The sequence below is a fragment of the Balaenoptera physalus genome (assembly GCF_965194825.1).
Source record: "Balaenoptera physalus genome assembly, chromosome: 3".
Taxonomy (NCBI): Eukaryota; Metazoa; Chordata; class Mammalia; order Artiodactyla; family Balaenopteridae; genus Balaenoptera; species Balaenoptera physalus.
This window is the reverse complement of record NC_138890.1, coordinates 176,973,984-176,989,621: the sequence shown is the minus strand read 5'-3', so window position 1 is coordinate 176,989,621 and position 15,638 is coordinate 176,973,984. Positions and strand designations below refer to the sequence as shown.

At 65.8% G+C, this 15,638-nt stretch overlaps 1 protein-coding gene across 6 annotated transcripts in view; it reads right to left on the bottom strand.

Moving 5' to 3' along the window:
• Positions 1-15,638, bottom strand: part of SLC12A7 (solute carrier family 12 member 7) — a 70,763-nt gene that overhangs the window by 21,573 nt on the left and 33,552 nt on the right. For 5 of the 6 annotated variants that reach the window (XM_082456356.1, XM_082456353.1, XM_082456354.1 and 2 more), the window contains exons 2-7: positions 7,629-7,723; positions 7,225-7,347; positions 3,252-3,398; positions 1,935-1,989; positions 820-950; positions 348-589 (exon numbers count right to left, since the gene is read on the bottom strand). In XM_082456356.1, coding sequence (XP_082312482.1) covers positions 348-589; positions 820-950; positions 1,935-1,989; positions 3,252-3,398; positions 7,225-7,347; positions 7,629-7,723 — 793 coding nt within the window. The remainder of the gene's footprint in view (positions 1-347; positions 590-819; positions 951-1,934; positions 1,990-3,251; positions 3,399-7,224; positions 7,348-7,628; positions 7,724-15,638) is intronic. The other variant, XM_082456358.1, reaches the window with a different exon arrangement.

The following is a 15,638-nucleotide window of genomic DNA, read 5'->3' as shown; positions in this document are numbered from 1 at the left end:
CGGTGGGGCCGCACGGGGGCTTGCGCGCTCGCTCTGTGACCCGGGGCTACCCCTTTCCGCGACCCTCACCCGAAAGGGGACAAGAGAAGACCCTGCTCAGCGGCTTCCGTGAGGACAGGGCCACAGCCGGGAGGAGCTCGGCGCTGCTGGATGTCACCGGGCCCGTCCTGTCCTGGCAGACAGCACGGCCACGAGAGCACCGCGACCCGCTCACCCTCGACCCGGCCAGAGTGGGGACGTCTGCGGACACAGCGCGCCATCCCCAGCCCGGCCAACGTGGTCAGTGGTTAAGGCCCGAGCCGCAGACTGGGCCAGGAAGCCGGCCCGGAGGCTGGTGGAGGACTCACGGGATGTCAGGTGGGTCGAAGGCGGTCTTGATGACGCCGGCGTAGATGGCAAGGATGGACAGCACGACGCAGGCCAGGAACACCAGGGCCAGCTTGTTGACGTACTTGACGCCCACGAAGACCACCATGACCATGAGGGCCAGCGTGCAGGTCCCGTATATGCGCATGTTGTGCAGTGTGGCCGTGGCCTCGCCGCTCGCCCCCTCAGCCTGCACGATGGCCGCGCTGGGGGAGATGTAGGTCTGCAGGGCAAAGCGAGGTCAAGAAGGGCCACCCGCCCCTCCCCAAGACGACCACACGGGAGCGCGGGGCCAGGCGCGCCCCTGTGCCTCCCAAAGGGCCCTCTCTGGGGGGCTCGGCGCTGGGCCCCCCTTCCCCGTGAGCCTCCACACCAGCAGACGCCCTGGGACAGACCCTCAGGCCGCACGTCTGCGGCCTGGACAAGGGAACCCGCCCGAGACATAGCACTTACCAAAAAAATCTCAATGGTCCCCAGAATGTACATGGCCCCCGCGAACGTGGTGCCCAGGTAGAAGCAGAGGCCCACGGCCCCCCCGAACTCCGGCCCCAGAGACCGCGATATCATGTAGTAGGAACCGCCCGCTGCAAATACGCCAGATGGGAGGCAGCGGGTTACGGACCTGCCGCTGGCCGTGAACACAGACCTCCCGGGGCAGACGGGCTCGTCCACGCAACGGGGAGCCTGGCCGCAAGGGTGAGACACGCGCCTGCGTCCGCAGGCACCCTCCCCCCGCTGGCGGCTGTCTTTGGAAGCCGTGACTAAATGAGGTCGAGGTCGAGCCACAGTCAGGGGCCTGGACCCCGACGGCCGTGCCCGTAGAAAGTCTGCGGCTGACATCACACCCGAAACCTCGACTCAACTTTCGCCCAAGAAGGTTTAAAAAACCAAGGGCTCTTTAGTCATCCTTTGTGTGTCACACCCACGGATACAGTGACACCCACGGCCTCGCCAGCCCGTCCCTGGTCGTCGTGTCGGTCGGCTGAGACCCCACTGGGACACTGACCAGGGACCATGCGTGACACTGGGCACCTGGAGGACATCTCAAGGTGCAGCCCCCTCCTGAAGAGCAAGCAGTGGACAGCGTAGACGTGACAAGAAAATCCCTGGAGGCATTTACGTAGATTCCCCCTGAGGAGAACCCCAATTTCTCAGGGACCCCAAGTGCACGGGCAGGCTCTGGGGGACGAGCCGCGGGGGGGCACCCCACCCTGGCCTTAGAAAAGCCCCACTGTGCCCTCGGTGGGGGGGGCACTCCGGGGGAAGGGTCACGTGCAGGTGGGGGCCGGGAGCCGCACGAGTTCCGCTGCCCAACGGCAGGGTCACTGCCGACGGGGCCTCTGGAAGGGAAGGGCCTGGCCACGACGCGGGGACGTCCGCCCCTCCAGGTGTGGGGATCCGTGCTGCAGGCGGGTGAGGGCGTGTCCGCACTGGGACCCGCCTTCTGCCGCCCCTGAGGCCGCCCGGGGTGAAGGGTGAACGTCACACGATGTGGCACGTGCACCACCGTCCACAGCAGAGCCCGCTGGTCACTCCCCGCCATTCCCAGCTCCCCGCGGCACCCTTACCTGGGACCACGCCATTGGTCGCGATCGCACTCATGGAGATTGCGGTCAGCATCGTCTGCAGAAAGACGGGGGCCTTTTAGAAGAAAGAGCATTTGCAAGAGCCACCCCGGGAGGCGGACAGCACTAGGCCTGGGGCAGCGCCCGCCTGCCGACTCCCGGCTCCTGACCTCAGAGGGCTGCTGAGTAACTGGGCGCCAGAATGCTCAGGACCACAGCCCTGCTCTCTCCCACTTAACCCCCAAAGCTGAGGTCCTATGAACCCCCCAGGAAACACCCGACTCAAGACCGCCTCCTGCTTCCAGTGGGTGCCCACTTCCTGATGGGATGCAGGGGGACCCCCCGTAGGCCCCCACCTAGGTGTCCCCCGGGCCACCCACCCCACGGGGCTGGAGGACTGCCAGAGCCTGTCCAGGGCGGGCCTCCTCACCCGCTGCTCAGGAAAGCGGCCACACCTGTGGGTTGGGGAGCAACCAAGGACTTCACAACCCGAGGACGGGAAGAAACAGCCCCCGGGAAGCGTGCAGCCTCAGTGACCACCTGACTGCTTCCTGCCAGGGACATTTCTAGCTTAACGAAGGCCCTGCTCTGTATCCTGCTTTTCATCAGTTTTTATTGCGGGGTGGGGGGGGGGCGGGCGGGGTGATTACTCCAAAGATACTTCCAGGCTCATTAAGTGAAAGCAGCACATGCAGAACAGCAAGAACCTTCAAGCACGACCTTTAAGCACGACACCACAGGACCGGGAAGGCCGTGACACAGGGGAGGCCCGGGGCGGCCGGGGGACGCGGCTGGGGGACAGGCAGGGTGGCGGTCTGGGGTCGAGGGGACTCTGGCTCATCTGCATTGTTTGATTCCTTCAGGCAGGTGGCACTTGGCGGGGTGAGAGCAGCTGAATCACCCTCCTCGTAACAGCAGTGGAGGAAGGTGAGGAGGGAGGCAGGGGGGCAGGTGCTGAGGGCCACTGAGGGGTTGAACCAGGCACGACAAGCTGTCGCAAGAAAAGGCTCCTGGGCCGCTAAGGCAGACGGGGATGTGGGTGCGGAGGCCATGTGGAGGAGGGCCTGGTGAGCTGGGTGCAGGGCTGAACGTGTCACCAGTGGGCAGGGGACCTGGCCTAAATGCAGGACGGGATGGCCGTGAGTGGTGGCCGCCAGGGGACGCTGACCCCTGGCTTCTGCGGAGGTGGGCCCACGAGACTCCCCCCGGCCCGTCAGCAGCCGGGTGCTGACCTGCGCTCACACCAGCGCAGGTGAGGGGTGCCCTTGGGGCCGGGGACCCCGGAAAGCCCTGCCGTCCAGCCGCCCCCGCCCCACTCACGCAGGTGCAGCACACGGACACGATGAGGAAGGACTCCAGGACGCCGGCCGCCCCCACGATCCACGTCAGGCGCAGGAAGAGGATGACGCCCAGGATGTTCTGCAGGCAGGGCAGGTAGACGCCGATGAAGGTGCCCATGCGGGGGCTCTGGAAGAGAGCGGAGCAGGTTCCAGGGCCGGCAGCGCCTCCCCCAGAGCCCCCCGCCCCCGCCGGGAGCTGAGTCCACACCGTGGGGCCCAGACACTGTGAAGAGGTCAGGGGGCAGGAAGACAAAGGAAGCCCAGCAGAGGCCACAGCTTCAGTTACGTGGAAAACAGCTGAAGCGAGGCCAGGGCTTGGACAGAATCCAGAGCAGGACCCCCTGAAACTGTGTGCAAGCCCCTGCGTCCTTGTCTTTGGAAGTAACATGCTGACTCAAGAGTGAACGATTGGGAATGTGAGGATGTATCAATAGAAACAGAGAATAGCTGTTGGCCTGGGGAACTGGTAATAATTCAGACTATAATTCTGCCGCATCGCAGAATCACGAACTCCCAGTTCCCTGAAACATACAGGTAAAGGCCTGACACACCTTCCTAAGTTGTTTCTGCAGGAAGCAGACACCCACCAGACGGAACCTGCTGACCACAAGCACACAGACCCCAGACCGGCTGAAACCAGAAGCTTGACGATGCTTGAAACTTCACCTTGATGCCAACCAATCCGAGAACTGTCCACGAGCTGGCCACGCCCTGCTCCTTGACCACTATAAGACTCCTCACTACCCCCTGCAGGGTGGGCACAGTTTCTGAGGCGCTAGCCTGCTGTGTTCCCTCTTTGCCTGGCAAAGAAATAAAGCCATTCTTTCTCTTTCCTCCAAAACTCTGCCTCCGTATTTCTATTCAGCACTGGTGTACAGAGGCCAAGATTTTGGCAACACCCTCACTGCCCAGGAGTAAGTGGGTGGGGGCAAAACCACGTCACTGCCCCGGGGCAGAGAGGGGAGAGAAGGGCTCGGCCCCCTCCTCCATCAGGGGCACAGCAGGAAGGGGGGGAAGTTAGAGAAAAGACGGGGAGCAAGCTGATCTGGGCTCTGTCCGAAGCAACTGCAGCCCAGGTCCTCAGGAGACCACGAAGTGAGGGGAAATGAGAGGCCGGAAGGAAGGGTTAGGGACCGGCCACCATTCCCTAAGCTACAAAGGGCGCAGAAGCACCAAGTCCAGACAGAAATCTGCCGTGTCTTGACCCACCTGGAGGAAGTGGCCAGCGAGGGGAGGGGACCCAGCGAGAGTTCAGAGAGGACGTGCCACCTGTGAGTCACCCCCTTCCGGAAGGCCCCGCAGCACGGCCGACCAGAGGCGGCCTGGGAGAGGGTCGCCCCGCTGTGGGGTAACTGCAGGAGGGTGCCTGACAGAAACGCCTTCCGTAACCCCAGACAGACTACAGCCGAGCAAACCTGCCCGGAGGAAAGCTCAGGGACAAGGCCGGGGGCCAGCCCGCCCTGCCCGCCGGCCAGCGTGACATCAGCGTCAGGCGACACAGTCGGGATTTGAGGACACCTGGCTAAAAAGACAAGAGGACGTTTAATGGGGGAAGCTGCTTAAACTTAGGTGAATAAAAGGAAAAAAAGCTGGAAAGATCTGCTTTGAAAACACTTCCTGTGAAAGGGGCCAGGCTGCCTGAATCAAGGCGTCCCGTGGAGGCTGGGGAGACGTGGCCCAGCCCGCTCGCTGGGCCGAAGGACGGACCCCCCTCAAAGGAAGCTGGGGGGCTTCTCAGCGTGAGAATGGAAGGTCGACACACAGGAACGCCCGCACCGAGAGAGCTGGCATGGGGCTGGCACGGAGCAGAGACCCCGGGGAAGTAACCCAAGGGGGCGCCCGGGGAGCGTGGAGGTGGGTCGGAAGCCTCGGGCAGACTCGGCCTGAGGCCTGAACAGCACCGGGCGGCTGGCTTGTCACGCCTGGGCCCTGAGCGCCAGCGTCCGGGGCAGCCCGCCCCCCGCAGACCCGTGTCCTGTTTGTGGATGATGAAAGCGTGAGGGTTCCTGACCCCGGACGCAGGACGGTGAAGGATGAGGAGGTCAACACAAGCTGAGAGCAGCTCCGGCCCCTGCCTTTGGCCTCACGGACCGTGAAACACCAGAAGCAAACCCTCCAGTCTCACGGGCGCGGGGCCCCCAGCCGCCTGGCCCAGCCTCAGGCCCGGCCCCTGTCCCTGTGCAGCGGCGAGATGACCCTGAGTTGTCCTGAAAGGCCGTGACGGGGCCCCCAGCACTCCCATAAAAGGCAGCTTTGAAGGGTCAACCTGACCGGTTACGAGGCCCAAGATACTAGAGGCGTCCAGACCCTGGAGAAGGCACTTCTGGGGGACCGACCCCCCATCTCTGTGCCCCTTGGTCAGAGGGACAACAAGGGCCGCTGCCACCGTCCCCCGGGGAGCCGTGCTCGGGGGTGGGGCGGCCGGGTCATCCTGCCAAACCCGCCCACCTGGCCACACAACGGTTATGCTGAGGGTCACGGGTGGCCTGCGTCAGCCTCTGGCACCGGTTCCCGGGTCCCCTGGGGACAGAGGCCAGGAGCTGCCTGCCCGGGTCCCGATCTGTCCTAGGCGCTGCGCGCAGCTCCGCAGGCTGGGCTTACAGACCCTCCCCGAGGTCTCTGCACAGAATCCTCAGAGGGCTGGGCTCATCTTAGGAGGGGGCCCCCAGAGACAAACCCTCAGAAATAAGGCTCCCAGGAAGGTGGCAGCGGGACAAGTCCCGTGACTGAGAAACGAAGCGGGGGGCGGGGGGGAGGGTCCGGAGGATCCTGGTGGGGGAGGGTCCGGGGGATCCTGGTGGGGGAGGGCCCGGGGGATCCGGGGGGGTAGGGCCCGGGGGATCCGGGGGGGAGGGTCCGGGGGATCCTGGTGGGGGAGGGTCTGGAGGATCCTGGTGGGGGAGGGCCCGGGGGATCCTGGTGGGGGAGGGTCCGGATGATCCTGGTGGGGGAGGGTCCGGGGGATCCTGGTGGGGGAGGGCCCGGGGGATCCTGGTGGGGGAGGGCCCGGGGGATCCTGGTGGGGGAGGGTCCGGAGGATCCTGGTGGGGGAGGGTCCGGGGGATCCTGGTGGGGGAGGGCCCGGGGGATCCTGGTGGGGGAGGGTCCGGATGATCCTGGTGGGGGAGGGTCCGGGGGATCCTGGTGGGGGAGGGCCCGGGGGATCCTGGTGGGGGAGGGCCCGGGGGATCCTGGTGGGGGAGGGTCCGGATGATCCTGGTGGGGGAGGGTCCGGGGGATCCTGGTGGGGGAGGGCCCGGGGGATCCTGGTGGGGGAGGGCCCGGGGGATCCTGGTGGGGGAGGGCCCGGGGGATCCGGGGGGGGAGGGCCCGGGGGATCCGGGGGGGAGGGCCCGGGGGATCCGGGGCGGGGAGGGTCTGGGGGATCCGGGGGGGAGGGCCCGGGGGATCCTGGTGGGGGAGGGTCCGGATGATCCTGGTGGGGGAGGGTCCAGGGGATCCGGGGGGGGAGGGCCCGGGGGATCCGGGGGGGAGGGCCCGGGGGATCCTGGTGGGGGAGGGTCCGGATGATCCTGGTGGGGGAGGGCCCGGGGGATCCGGGGGGGAGGGCCCGGGGGATCCTGGTGGGGGAGGGTCCGGAGGATCCTGGTGGGGGAGGGTCTGGGGGATCCGGGGGGGAGGGCCCGGGGGATCCGGGGCGGGGAGGGTCTGGGGGATCCGGGGGGGAGGGCCCGGGGGATCCTGGTGGGGGAGGGTCCGGAGGATCCTGGTGGGGGAGGGTCCGGAGGATCCTGGTGGGGGAGGGTCCGGGGGATCCGGGGGGGAGGGTCCGGGGGATCCGGGGCGGGGAGGGTCTGGGGGATCCGGGGGGGAGGGCCTGGGGGATCCGGGGGGGGAGGGTCCGGGGGATCCGGGGGGGGAGGGTCTGGAGGATCCTGGTGGGGGAGGGTCCGGGGGATCCGGGGGGGAGGGGAGGCCCTCACGCAGGGCACCTTGGCCTGGCGCCGCCGGCTGTCCTCGGCCTCCTCGTGCTCCGCCGCGCCCTGGCTCAGGTTGGTGTAGTTGGCCAGCTTGTTGAGCAGCGAGGACACCATGGGATTACTGTCCATCTCCTCCTGTTTGGGGCCGAGAGGTGGAGTCAGTGACCCCCCCCCCCTGCCCCGAGACGCCCCAGACCGACCAGCCCGACCTCCCAGCAGGGCTCCCGCTCCACGTGCCCAGCGGGCCAACGGTCAGGGCTCAGGGCCCCGGGGCTCCCCGGACGGCCCAGACCCAGCCCCTCCGCGGGGCTCCCCGAGGCCTCTGCCCGGACCTCAGGGCACCGTGAGACTGGGGTCTGCTCCCGCGGGCGCTGCCGCCTCCGCTCTGAAGGGGAGAGTGGGTGGGGGTCACCTGCCTCGAAGAGCGCCATGCTCTTCCTTTCGAAGGCTGTCTCTCCGCCCACCTCCACGCTGCCGATGAACGGGCTGCTTTCCCCGGGGTTTCCATCTCCTGTGGGGAAGGGCTCGGTCAGATGTGAAAGGAATTAAAGGCGGCCACGAGGGAGCTGGAGGAGGGGGCCCCCCCAGGCGCTTCTCTGCATGCCTCGGACTTTTCTAAGTTATCTGCCGGGGGGCGAGGGACCAGGTGGAGAGAACGCCAAAGGTGGCGCTGGGTCCAGGAACCTCAAGTCCCACCCCGGCCCTTTTGGGTCCCACAGGACAAACAGCTCAAGACCAGCAGCTCCGGACAGGCTGGCCTGTGACCATCCACGGCGGGGACGGGGTGGGGACTGGCACTTGTACCAGGTGGCGCAGAGGTTCGCTGCTTTGTTCCAACAGCAGCTTCAGGTTTCCAATTCCCCCAATCCCGGTGGATTACGGCGGCCTCACCGGTGACCCCATTAGCTCAGACCACAGTCCCCACGGGGAGTGTCACGGAGCCTACACGTAGGCGCACGGCCGGCAGGTGGCCCATCGCAGCCCTGCTGTCTACACGGCTGTTTCTGTCAGGAAGCCCTGACCCGCCGTCCCCAGCTAGAGTGTATCAAGGTCCTGGGCGTGGCCAGGCCGCAGAGGAGCGAAGGGTCAGCCCCGACTCACCCTGGGAGCTCCTCCCAGATCCTGAAACGTGAGCCTTACCACGTGCTCCCAATTCAAAGCAGAGAGAAAAACCCCGATGGCATCGCTCTGATTCCCAGCCCTGCCCCATCCCACCGGATCAGGAGCAATGCCATCCCAGAAGCCGCCAGCAGGGACATGGGGTGAGCTCGGAGACACCGGCACCCCTACCTGGGCCCACCTGCACGTCAGCCCCACCCACAGGCCTTCCACAGGTGATGTGACCCTGTATCAGAAGGACCGAGTGAAGACACCAGGAAAAGGCGCTCCAAACTGGCTTTTTGCAGGCCCCCAGGGGCCCTGGGCCAACCCTGAGCATGACCTTAGCGGGGAATCACCTGCGCACCAGGTCCCGTCAGGGGTGACACCCGACTTCCTGATGGAATCCCCCAAAGCCCCAGAAGGAAACCAAAGCCCAGACGCACAGGGAAGGGGGCCCACAGTCCATCCCCTGTGAACTTACGCGCCTGCCCCTCACAATGGACACAAATTCGGGAGCCGCCGGGGTCCAGGCATCGCCCCTCACCCCCCACTCAGCTGTCCAGTCCCCCGAAATCCACAGACCCCACTCAGCTCCACGCCCATCCACCAAGGCCTCCCAGACCCCTCCCCGCAAGGTTCCCAGGGTCCGGCCCGCGGAAGCCGCATGGCAGGCAGAGCCCTGCCCTCCTGCCGGACGGACCCTGTGCCCCTCACTGCCGAGCCCCAGTGACCAGCTCGGGGCAGCAGAAGGCCCGAGGAAGCCAGTGGCCGGGGAACCGCTTGGTGCAGGAACCACCAGCAGATGCCGGGACCAGGGGCGACACCTGGAGGGGATGGGGCAAGGACCCCCCCCGCCACCACGGCCCCACGAGCCACCTGCTCAGCACCATGGGGCAGGGGCAGTGCCAGGAAGAGCCGACCACCCACTGAACCAAGGGTCAAGGTGAACACGAGGGTCACAGGCTGACCAACACCCAGGAGAGGACATGACTGCTTGGGTCCCCGGATTCCAGCACGAGGAGCTTGAAGCAAACCAAAGGAGGGACCGGCCCTCCTCAGAGGCCTCGGAGGACACGGGCCAGCTCCGGAACGTTCTGGAAAGAGGAAGAAGATGGAAGCAGCCCGATTCTTTCCATAAAGGACGTTATTGGGCTGACGGTGAAATCTGAGTAAGACTTCAGTCAATGAAAACGTCCTGATTTTGGTGACCGTACTACAGGGATCATGAGAGAAAATGTGCTTGTTTTAGGAAACACACAAAGGGCATCGCACCCGCTGCCTGTTCTCAGCAAATCAGGAAGGAACGTGTGAAAAGGGGGAGCGGGGTGGCGGGAGGCATAAGGCAGGTGGGACCAATGCTCAGGCAGATGACGCGTGATCATGTGCCCTTGAAAGTTTTCTGAAGTCAGAGTTCTGAAGCTGGGTCAAAACAAAGCTTAAAAAATACCACCACATCCAATTAGACGAGGAATCACTCCTGAGCGCCCTCCCCCGGCTCCGCAGGTGTCTCCAGGAGAGCGCCGGCCTCTCTCCCTCCTTCCGGCCTCAGGCGGGCTCCTGCTCAGCGTCCTCTTCCTGGGAATAATGACTGCATTTTTCTGGTGGTGACAATCCTGCTTCTGGTAACGAGACACAAGCGTTTCCGACTGGGTTTCTGGCGTAAACGGAAGCTGCGAAGAGCTCTCTGCAGACCAGACTCTGGAGGACACGCAGGCCGGCCCTGTCCCGGTCAACAGGCTTCAGCCACGCAGGCCAGGGTGCCGGCCACCCCGGGAGGGGTGTTGGGTTCTCCCTCTGCCCCAACCTTGGACAAATTCGTGGCTCCCAGGTCTCGTGTTTCTCGTCCAGGGAGAGGCGGCCACCACGGACAGAGCCTCCACTCAGCTCAGGCCCAGCTGCCCAGGTGCCCCTGCCGCCCCCGCCCGGGAAGCACAGCCTGGTCCAGGGGGCTCTGGAGGGTCTGTCTGAATGCCCACCGGGCACGGGGCAGATGGGCACCTGCAACCGCGTTCCATCCACAGAGACGACATCTTTCTTGGAGCATCTGATGCTCCCGGTGGCTGGGAAAGTGAGACCACGACCTCAAACAGGAGCTGAGGCAGCTGGCCCATCCGCCGTGACGGGGGCGGCCCGGAACCGAGGATTGGAAAGGAGCAAGTGGGCGAGAAGTGCCTGGGCGAGGGGGCCCGGGGAGACCAGCAGGATCAACTGATTCGAGGCAGGTGGATGTTAGCGGCTTATTTACACACAGGACGACCGCGGAGACCGGGGAGTGGGAAACGGTGCCGTGAACGCCCCACAAAGGCCAGGATGGCCCGCCTCGTGGGGACACGTGTGCTGGGCACGTGTGCACAGGAGCCTGGGGACGGCCAGGACTGGGCTGTCAGGCTGTGAGGCTCTGGTCTTCCATCTCGCTGCTTATAACCAGAATGAACACACAGAGCGAGCACAGAGAACGGGGGAACGCACACAAAACGCACAGGAGGAACAGCACACGCCCCAGCATCTCCGTAAGTACCCCCCCACCCCCCGACCCCCCTGGTTTGGGGGCTGCACCACCCACACCAGGGGTTACGGCCAACAGTGAGTCTCCTTATCCATCGTAAACCAGCATCTTAATCGCTAATCCTTTAACGAGAACACGTTTCCCTTCATTTCTGAGAAGGCAGCCCTCGAGCGAGCTTTCCGAAGCGCTGGGGCACCCAGCGGAAAGAAGAGGCTCACGTAGGAGCCTCGGGCAGCCATCTCCTCCTCGACCTGCTGGAGCCGAGACTCTTGGTTAAAAATCAAACGCTTCTACCTGAGGGACACACCTGTGATCCCATCCCACAAGATGCAAAACCATCACAAGCTACCCGGGTGAGTCCTAAAATCCCCATAATTGCCTTCAGCGCTGGAGAACACTCAAATCCCAGTTTTTATTTTTCAAAGGAGGAGCAGGTTACAACTCAAGTCTTCACAAAGGAAACTGGTACACACACCCCCGGGGCCTGAGCCCTTGGTACACGCTGGGGGCTCTGAGGGCCTCAGGCTCTGGGTGGACACCCCTCCCGCCTCCACCGGGACTCTGATGGCACCCGGCACGACCCTGCCAGGCCCGGTCGCGGCTCTGGAGGGCAGGGGTCCTCCTCTGGCTGAGCCCCTCCCCCCATGTTTCGGGGACGAGACCCCTCACCTGGGCTTGCGCCCGCTGCGGACTCTGCTTGTTCGCGACAATGAGGACCCAGGACAAGCCCGAGCAGAGGGGATCCCGGGGCGCAGGGCCCGCCTCACCGGCCCCGCCGCCTCCGTCCTCCTGGGGCGGGTCCCCCGAGGTCACCGGGCGCCCTCGCTGCGCAGCGGTGGCTGCCGGGCCGTGTGGGAGGGGTCCCCCCGACGGTCAGGTGTCCTGGGCCACGCCGGCCGGGAGGGCAGGACCCACACCTGCTGTCTCCGGGCAGGAGTGCTCGGGGCCTCGTTCACCTGCTCTAACGGACGGGCCGGTCTGGGCCGTCAGATGTGTAGTCACAGAAACGGCCTGGAGGCCACGCGATTAACACCACCCCACCCCCCCCAGAGCTGGCTCCCCGCCTCGCGCACAGACGGGGCTTTAGGCCTGCTCGTTTCGCGCGGCAGGGGCCGCCAGTGGAGCTCACCGCGCAGAGATCACAGCCTGACGTGGTCCAAGGTCACAGCCCCCGCAAGCCCGGGACCCCTGGACCCCTAGCGTCCAGTCGGGCGGGCGCAGTGGGCGGGGAGGCCCTGCAGGCCGGGAGGTCCCTCAGAGCCCAGCCACCTCGCACGTGACTCACCCCTCTCGTCACCGAGGAAGGGGGCTGATTCGGTTTTAAAACAAGGATCCTTCGGCCAGTAAACCCACGCGGAACCAACAAGGCTCAGAATCTCATCACACTCCTCACCACGGGACACCGTGGCCAGGACACGTCCAACTAGCAGGGGTGCCCGTGTGCTGGGGACGCCCGAGAATGGCCACCCTGCGGACGCAGCACCAGGAAAGAAGGGCTGAAGGTGCCCGGGACCCGAGGGGACAGGAGGGAACTGGGGGGGCCGCACAGAAACAGCTGACGAACACGCAGGACACGCCCACAGCACCGCCCCACACACCGATATCGGGAGGGCGGGCGCCTGTATGCGCGCAGAGCTGCCCGTCAGAGAGTCTGGAGCCTGGGACAGGTGACCCCCCCACCCCGCTCACAGCTGGTGAGTTCAAACACCCCGGGAGCCGTGGGCAGGCATCACATGGCCCGAGCGCAGGCCCCTTGGCCTCTGGCTGCACCAGCAGCTCTGGACTGCCGACGTCCACTCACACCCGAGTTTTGCTTTTCTAGGACACAGCAGCCATGTGCTATAACTAACCTTTTTAAGGCTTTAAAATGTATATTTACCGGCCCCCCCTACAGTGCGGGCAACCCCTCCATCCCCCTGCCCCCCAAGTCGGGGCAGGCTGAGTAGGAGGACAGAGCGGTACCTGGGCGCTGGCTGAAAAGGAGGCGCCCACAAAGCCAGGATCCACTCGTTCTAAAGGCTGGGGAAGGGCTGCGGCACCTGATGACTCGTTTCCCACAGATGAAGTACGGAAAGCGGAAAAGAGGGGCTTCACGGCAGAACCTGACGGATACCCCAGTGCTGAGCCCCGGTGACGGTGGCACCTTGCGTGCCGGTGAGAATTCACGCTCCCTCCGGGGCCTCCCGTTAAACCCACACCTCGCCGAGCCGCGAGAAAACCATCAGACGGATGCCAGTCGAGGGCACCTGCAACACACCTGGCCAGCACCCCTCAGAACTGTCCAGATCACAAAAACTAGGAAGCTCTGAGGCACCGTCACAGCCTAGGCGTGGCCTGTTTAAAGCCCCTCCCGTGCTCCTGGCGCCCCCCGCGCCCGCCAGGCCCGAGGAAGCCAGCGCTTCAGGGGTGACTCCCAGTGCGGCCCACGCAGGCCTTAGTGTCCACCCACCTGCTGGTCTCCCTCCAGCTTCTAAAGAAAGTTCCAGGAACCTGCAGCACCATCTGAACACGGCACACCAAGCCCACCGCCCCCAGAGGTCGGGGCGGCATCCTGGCCGGGGCTCCCAGGATAACTGGCCAGCAAGGCCGGACCGGACCAGGCCCAGGACCCGGAGCTGCAGACCAGCCTCGGCCCAAGACCACCAAGGAGCCGTCCCAGAACTGGCAGTGAGAGCCCAGGCCCGGAGCAACCGCGGCCAGGAAGGGGCGCAGCGGGCAGGGCATCCCTCCGCCTCCCCGTGAGGGGAGGCAGCAGCAAGCTTTTCACGAGGCCGTGTGACTTGTGTCATCACGGGCGTCCTGAGAAGCCCCCGCGCCCGCAAGCGCCGGCCACACCTCCAAGCGGACCCTCCCCGTCCGGTGCAGGCCTGACGCGGCTCAGAGCACAGCAGCCTCTACCAGCCCGCGCGCCCGGCCCTCGGAGACACACGGCCCCCGCCGAGGCGGCCTCTGCTCTTCCCACCCGTCCTCGACCTGCTTCTCCCACAGCCGTGCTGATGCCCGGTTTCCGGCTCCACGAAATGCAAACTTAACCCGGACCTGAGTAAACGTGGTGGTCACCAGGGACAGCGTGGGACCCGGTGCTCTGGACGAGGGGGCGGGAACAGGAAGCCACCAGGAGAGGAGCGAACACAGCAGGGCAGCAGGGCCTTCGGGGCGGGAGAGGACGGCCCAGGCCAGAGAGGCAGGCGCAAAGCGGAGCCCGGCAGGCCCTGACCCAGTGGTCTGCTGTGGATACCGGGTCAGAGCCCCATCCCTGAGGGGGACCCTGAGGGTCCTGAGTGCAGCGTCCTCCGTCTGCGGTCACAGCCTCCGCCTGCCCTGCTGCAGCCTCTGCGCACAAGCCCTCCCCCTCCCAGTGCGCCAGCACTCTCCTCCCCACCCCACCCCACCCCCCCCCCCCCCCCCCCCCGGGCCGGTGTTTGGGATTTCTACCACCGTCTCTTTCTCTTCCGGAAGAGCTCCCAGGGGAGGAGCGGAGCGTGACCTCTGAGGCTCAGAGCCAGGGGCGTTCCCGAGGGTCCGCTGGGCCGGGCCAGCACCGAGGCACGGGCAGTGGGCGGCCCGCAGTCCTCCCCTGGGGCCGCGGGGCCACCTCCAGCAGGACAGTCCCACCTGCCGACCTAACAGCGCGTCCGACTGGCCGGCCCCCGAGGCTGGGTCCTCTTCCAAGGGGTTCAGCGCTGGAACGGAGTTTTTAGGTCCCACGACCCTCAGGGTTAACTAATGCCCTCTGGCCCTTGCCCCATGCCCTCCGTGACACCAGGTCCAAGCCGAAACCATCAGCAGGCAGTGCAGCCGAGGGGAAAGAGCCTCCCTGGCCCAGGTGTGCCCCCTGCCCCCACCACCCCGCAGCCCGAGGTGAGGGTTCTCCTGGGCGACACCGAGGACCGGGGCGCTCACAGACAAGGACTCAGGAAGGCTCGGGGCACTGGAGGGACACAGCCGCCCTTCAACCCGGACCAAGGCCACGGCCACCGCCCCGGCGTTCACTGCTCCAACCCAGGGCCTCGGCCCAGCAGTCGGGCCAAAGACACCACCTCTGGCACCTTCTCCTTAAACCTGACGCTCGCACAGTCGAGACAACAAGGAAAGTACCGGGATTCTCGGCTACTAAGAGGCACGGACACAGAGGAACCAGCCAGACACACACATTAACACACGTGTGCAGGCACACATAGGCACACGGGGCACAGCTGGGGACCACAGCTCTGCGAGCTGCTTCTCCAGAAAAGTGAGTGTTTCAGGGACTTCCCGTCCGTCCAAAGGACCTGCCCTCCCAGGCTGGACGTGCTCCCTCCTGGGCAGCGCGGGCCTCCGGTGGGCTCGGGGACCCGGCTCCCCGCCACCCCCCGGTGTCTGCCGCTGATGCGACCTCTCCCTCCTCGGGGACTGGCGGTCGTGACCCCAGCCTGGGGGTGGGGGGAGGGGCTCAGGACTGCAGGGCTGGCCCAGCCGGGGGCAAAGGCGGGAGGTGGGCGGCCGGGAGCCCCACCAGCCTCCCGGGGCGTCTCCCGTTACCGACTCAGGCTCCTGTCTGGCTGTGGTCAAGACCCTCCATCCGAGGGAAGAGGAAACCCAAGAACCATCTGGCGCTTCTCTACTCTGATTTCGGCTCCACACGATCCCTCCCCAGTGACCGTCCCGAGAGCCTCCCTGAGAACCCAGGCCTGACCCGTGGGCGCTGTGACCAGACGGGGCCCAGGACACGGCCGCCTCTGGGACAGGCCAGCTCCAGGAGAGGGAGACGGGCACAAGGAGAACCCCCAGGACGGCGCGGGGCCCGCACGAGGCCTCCCCATCTCCCTGGGGGGACGTC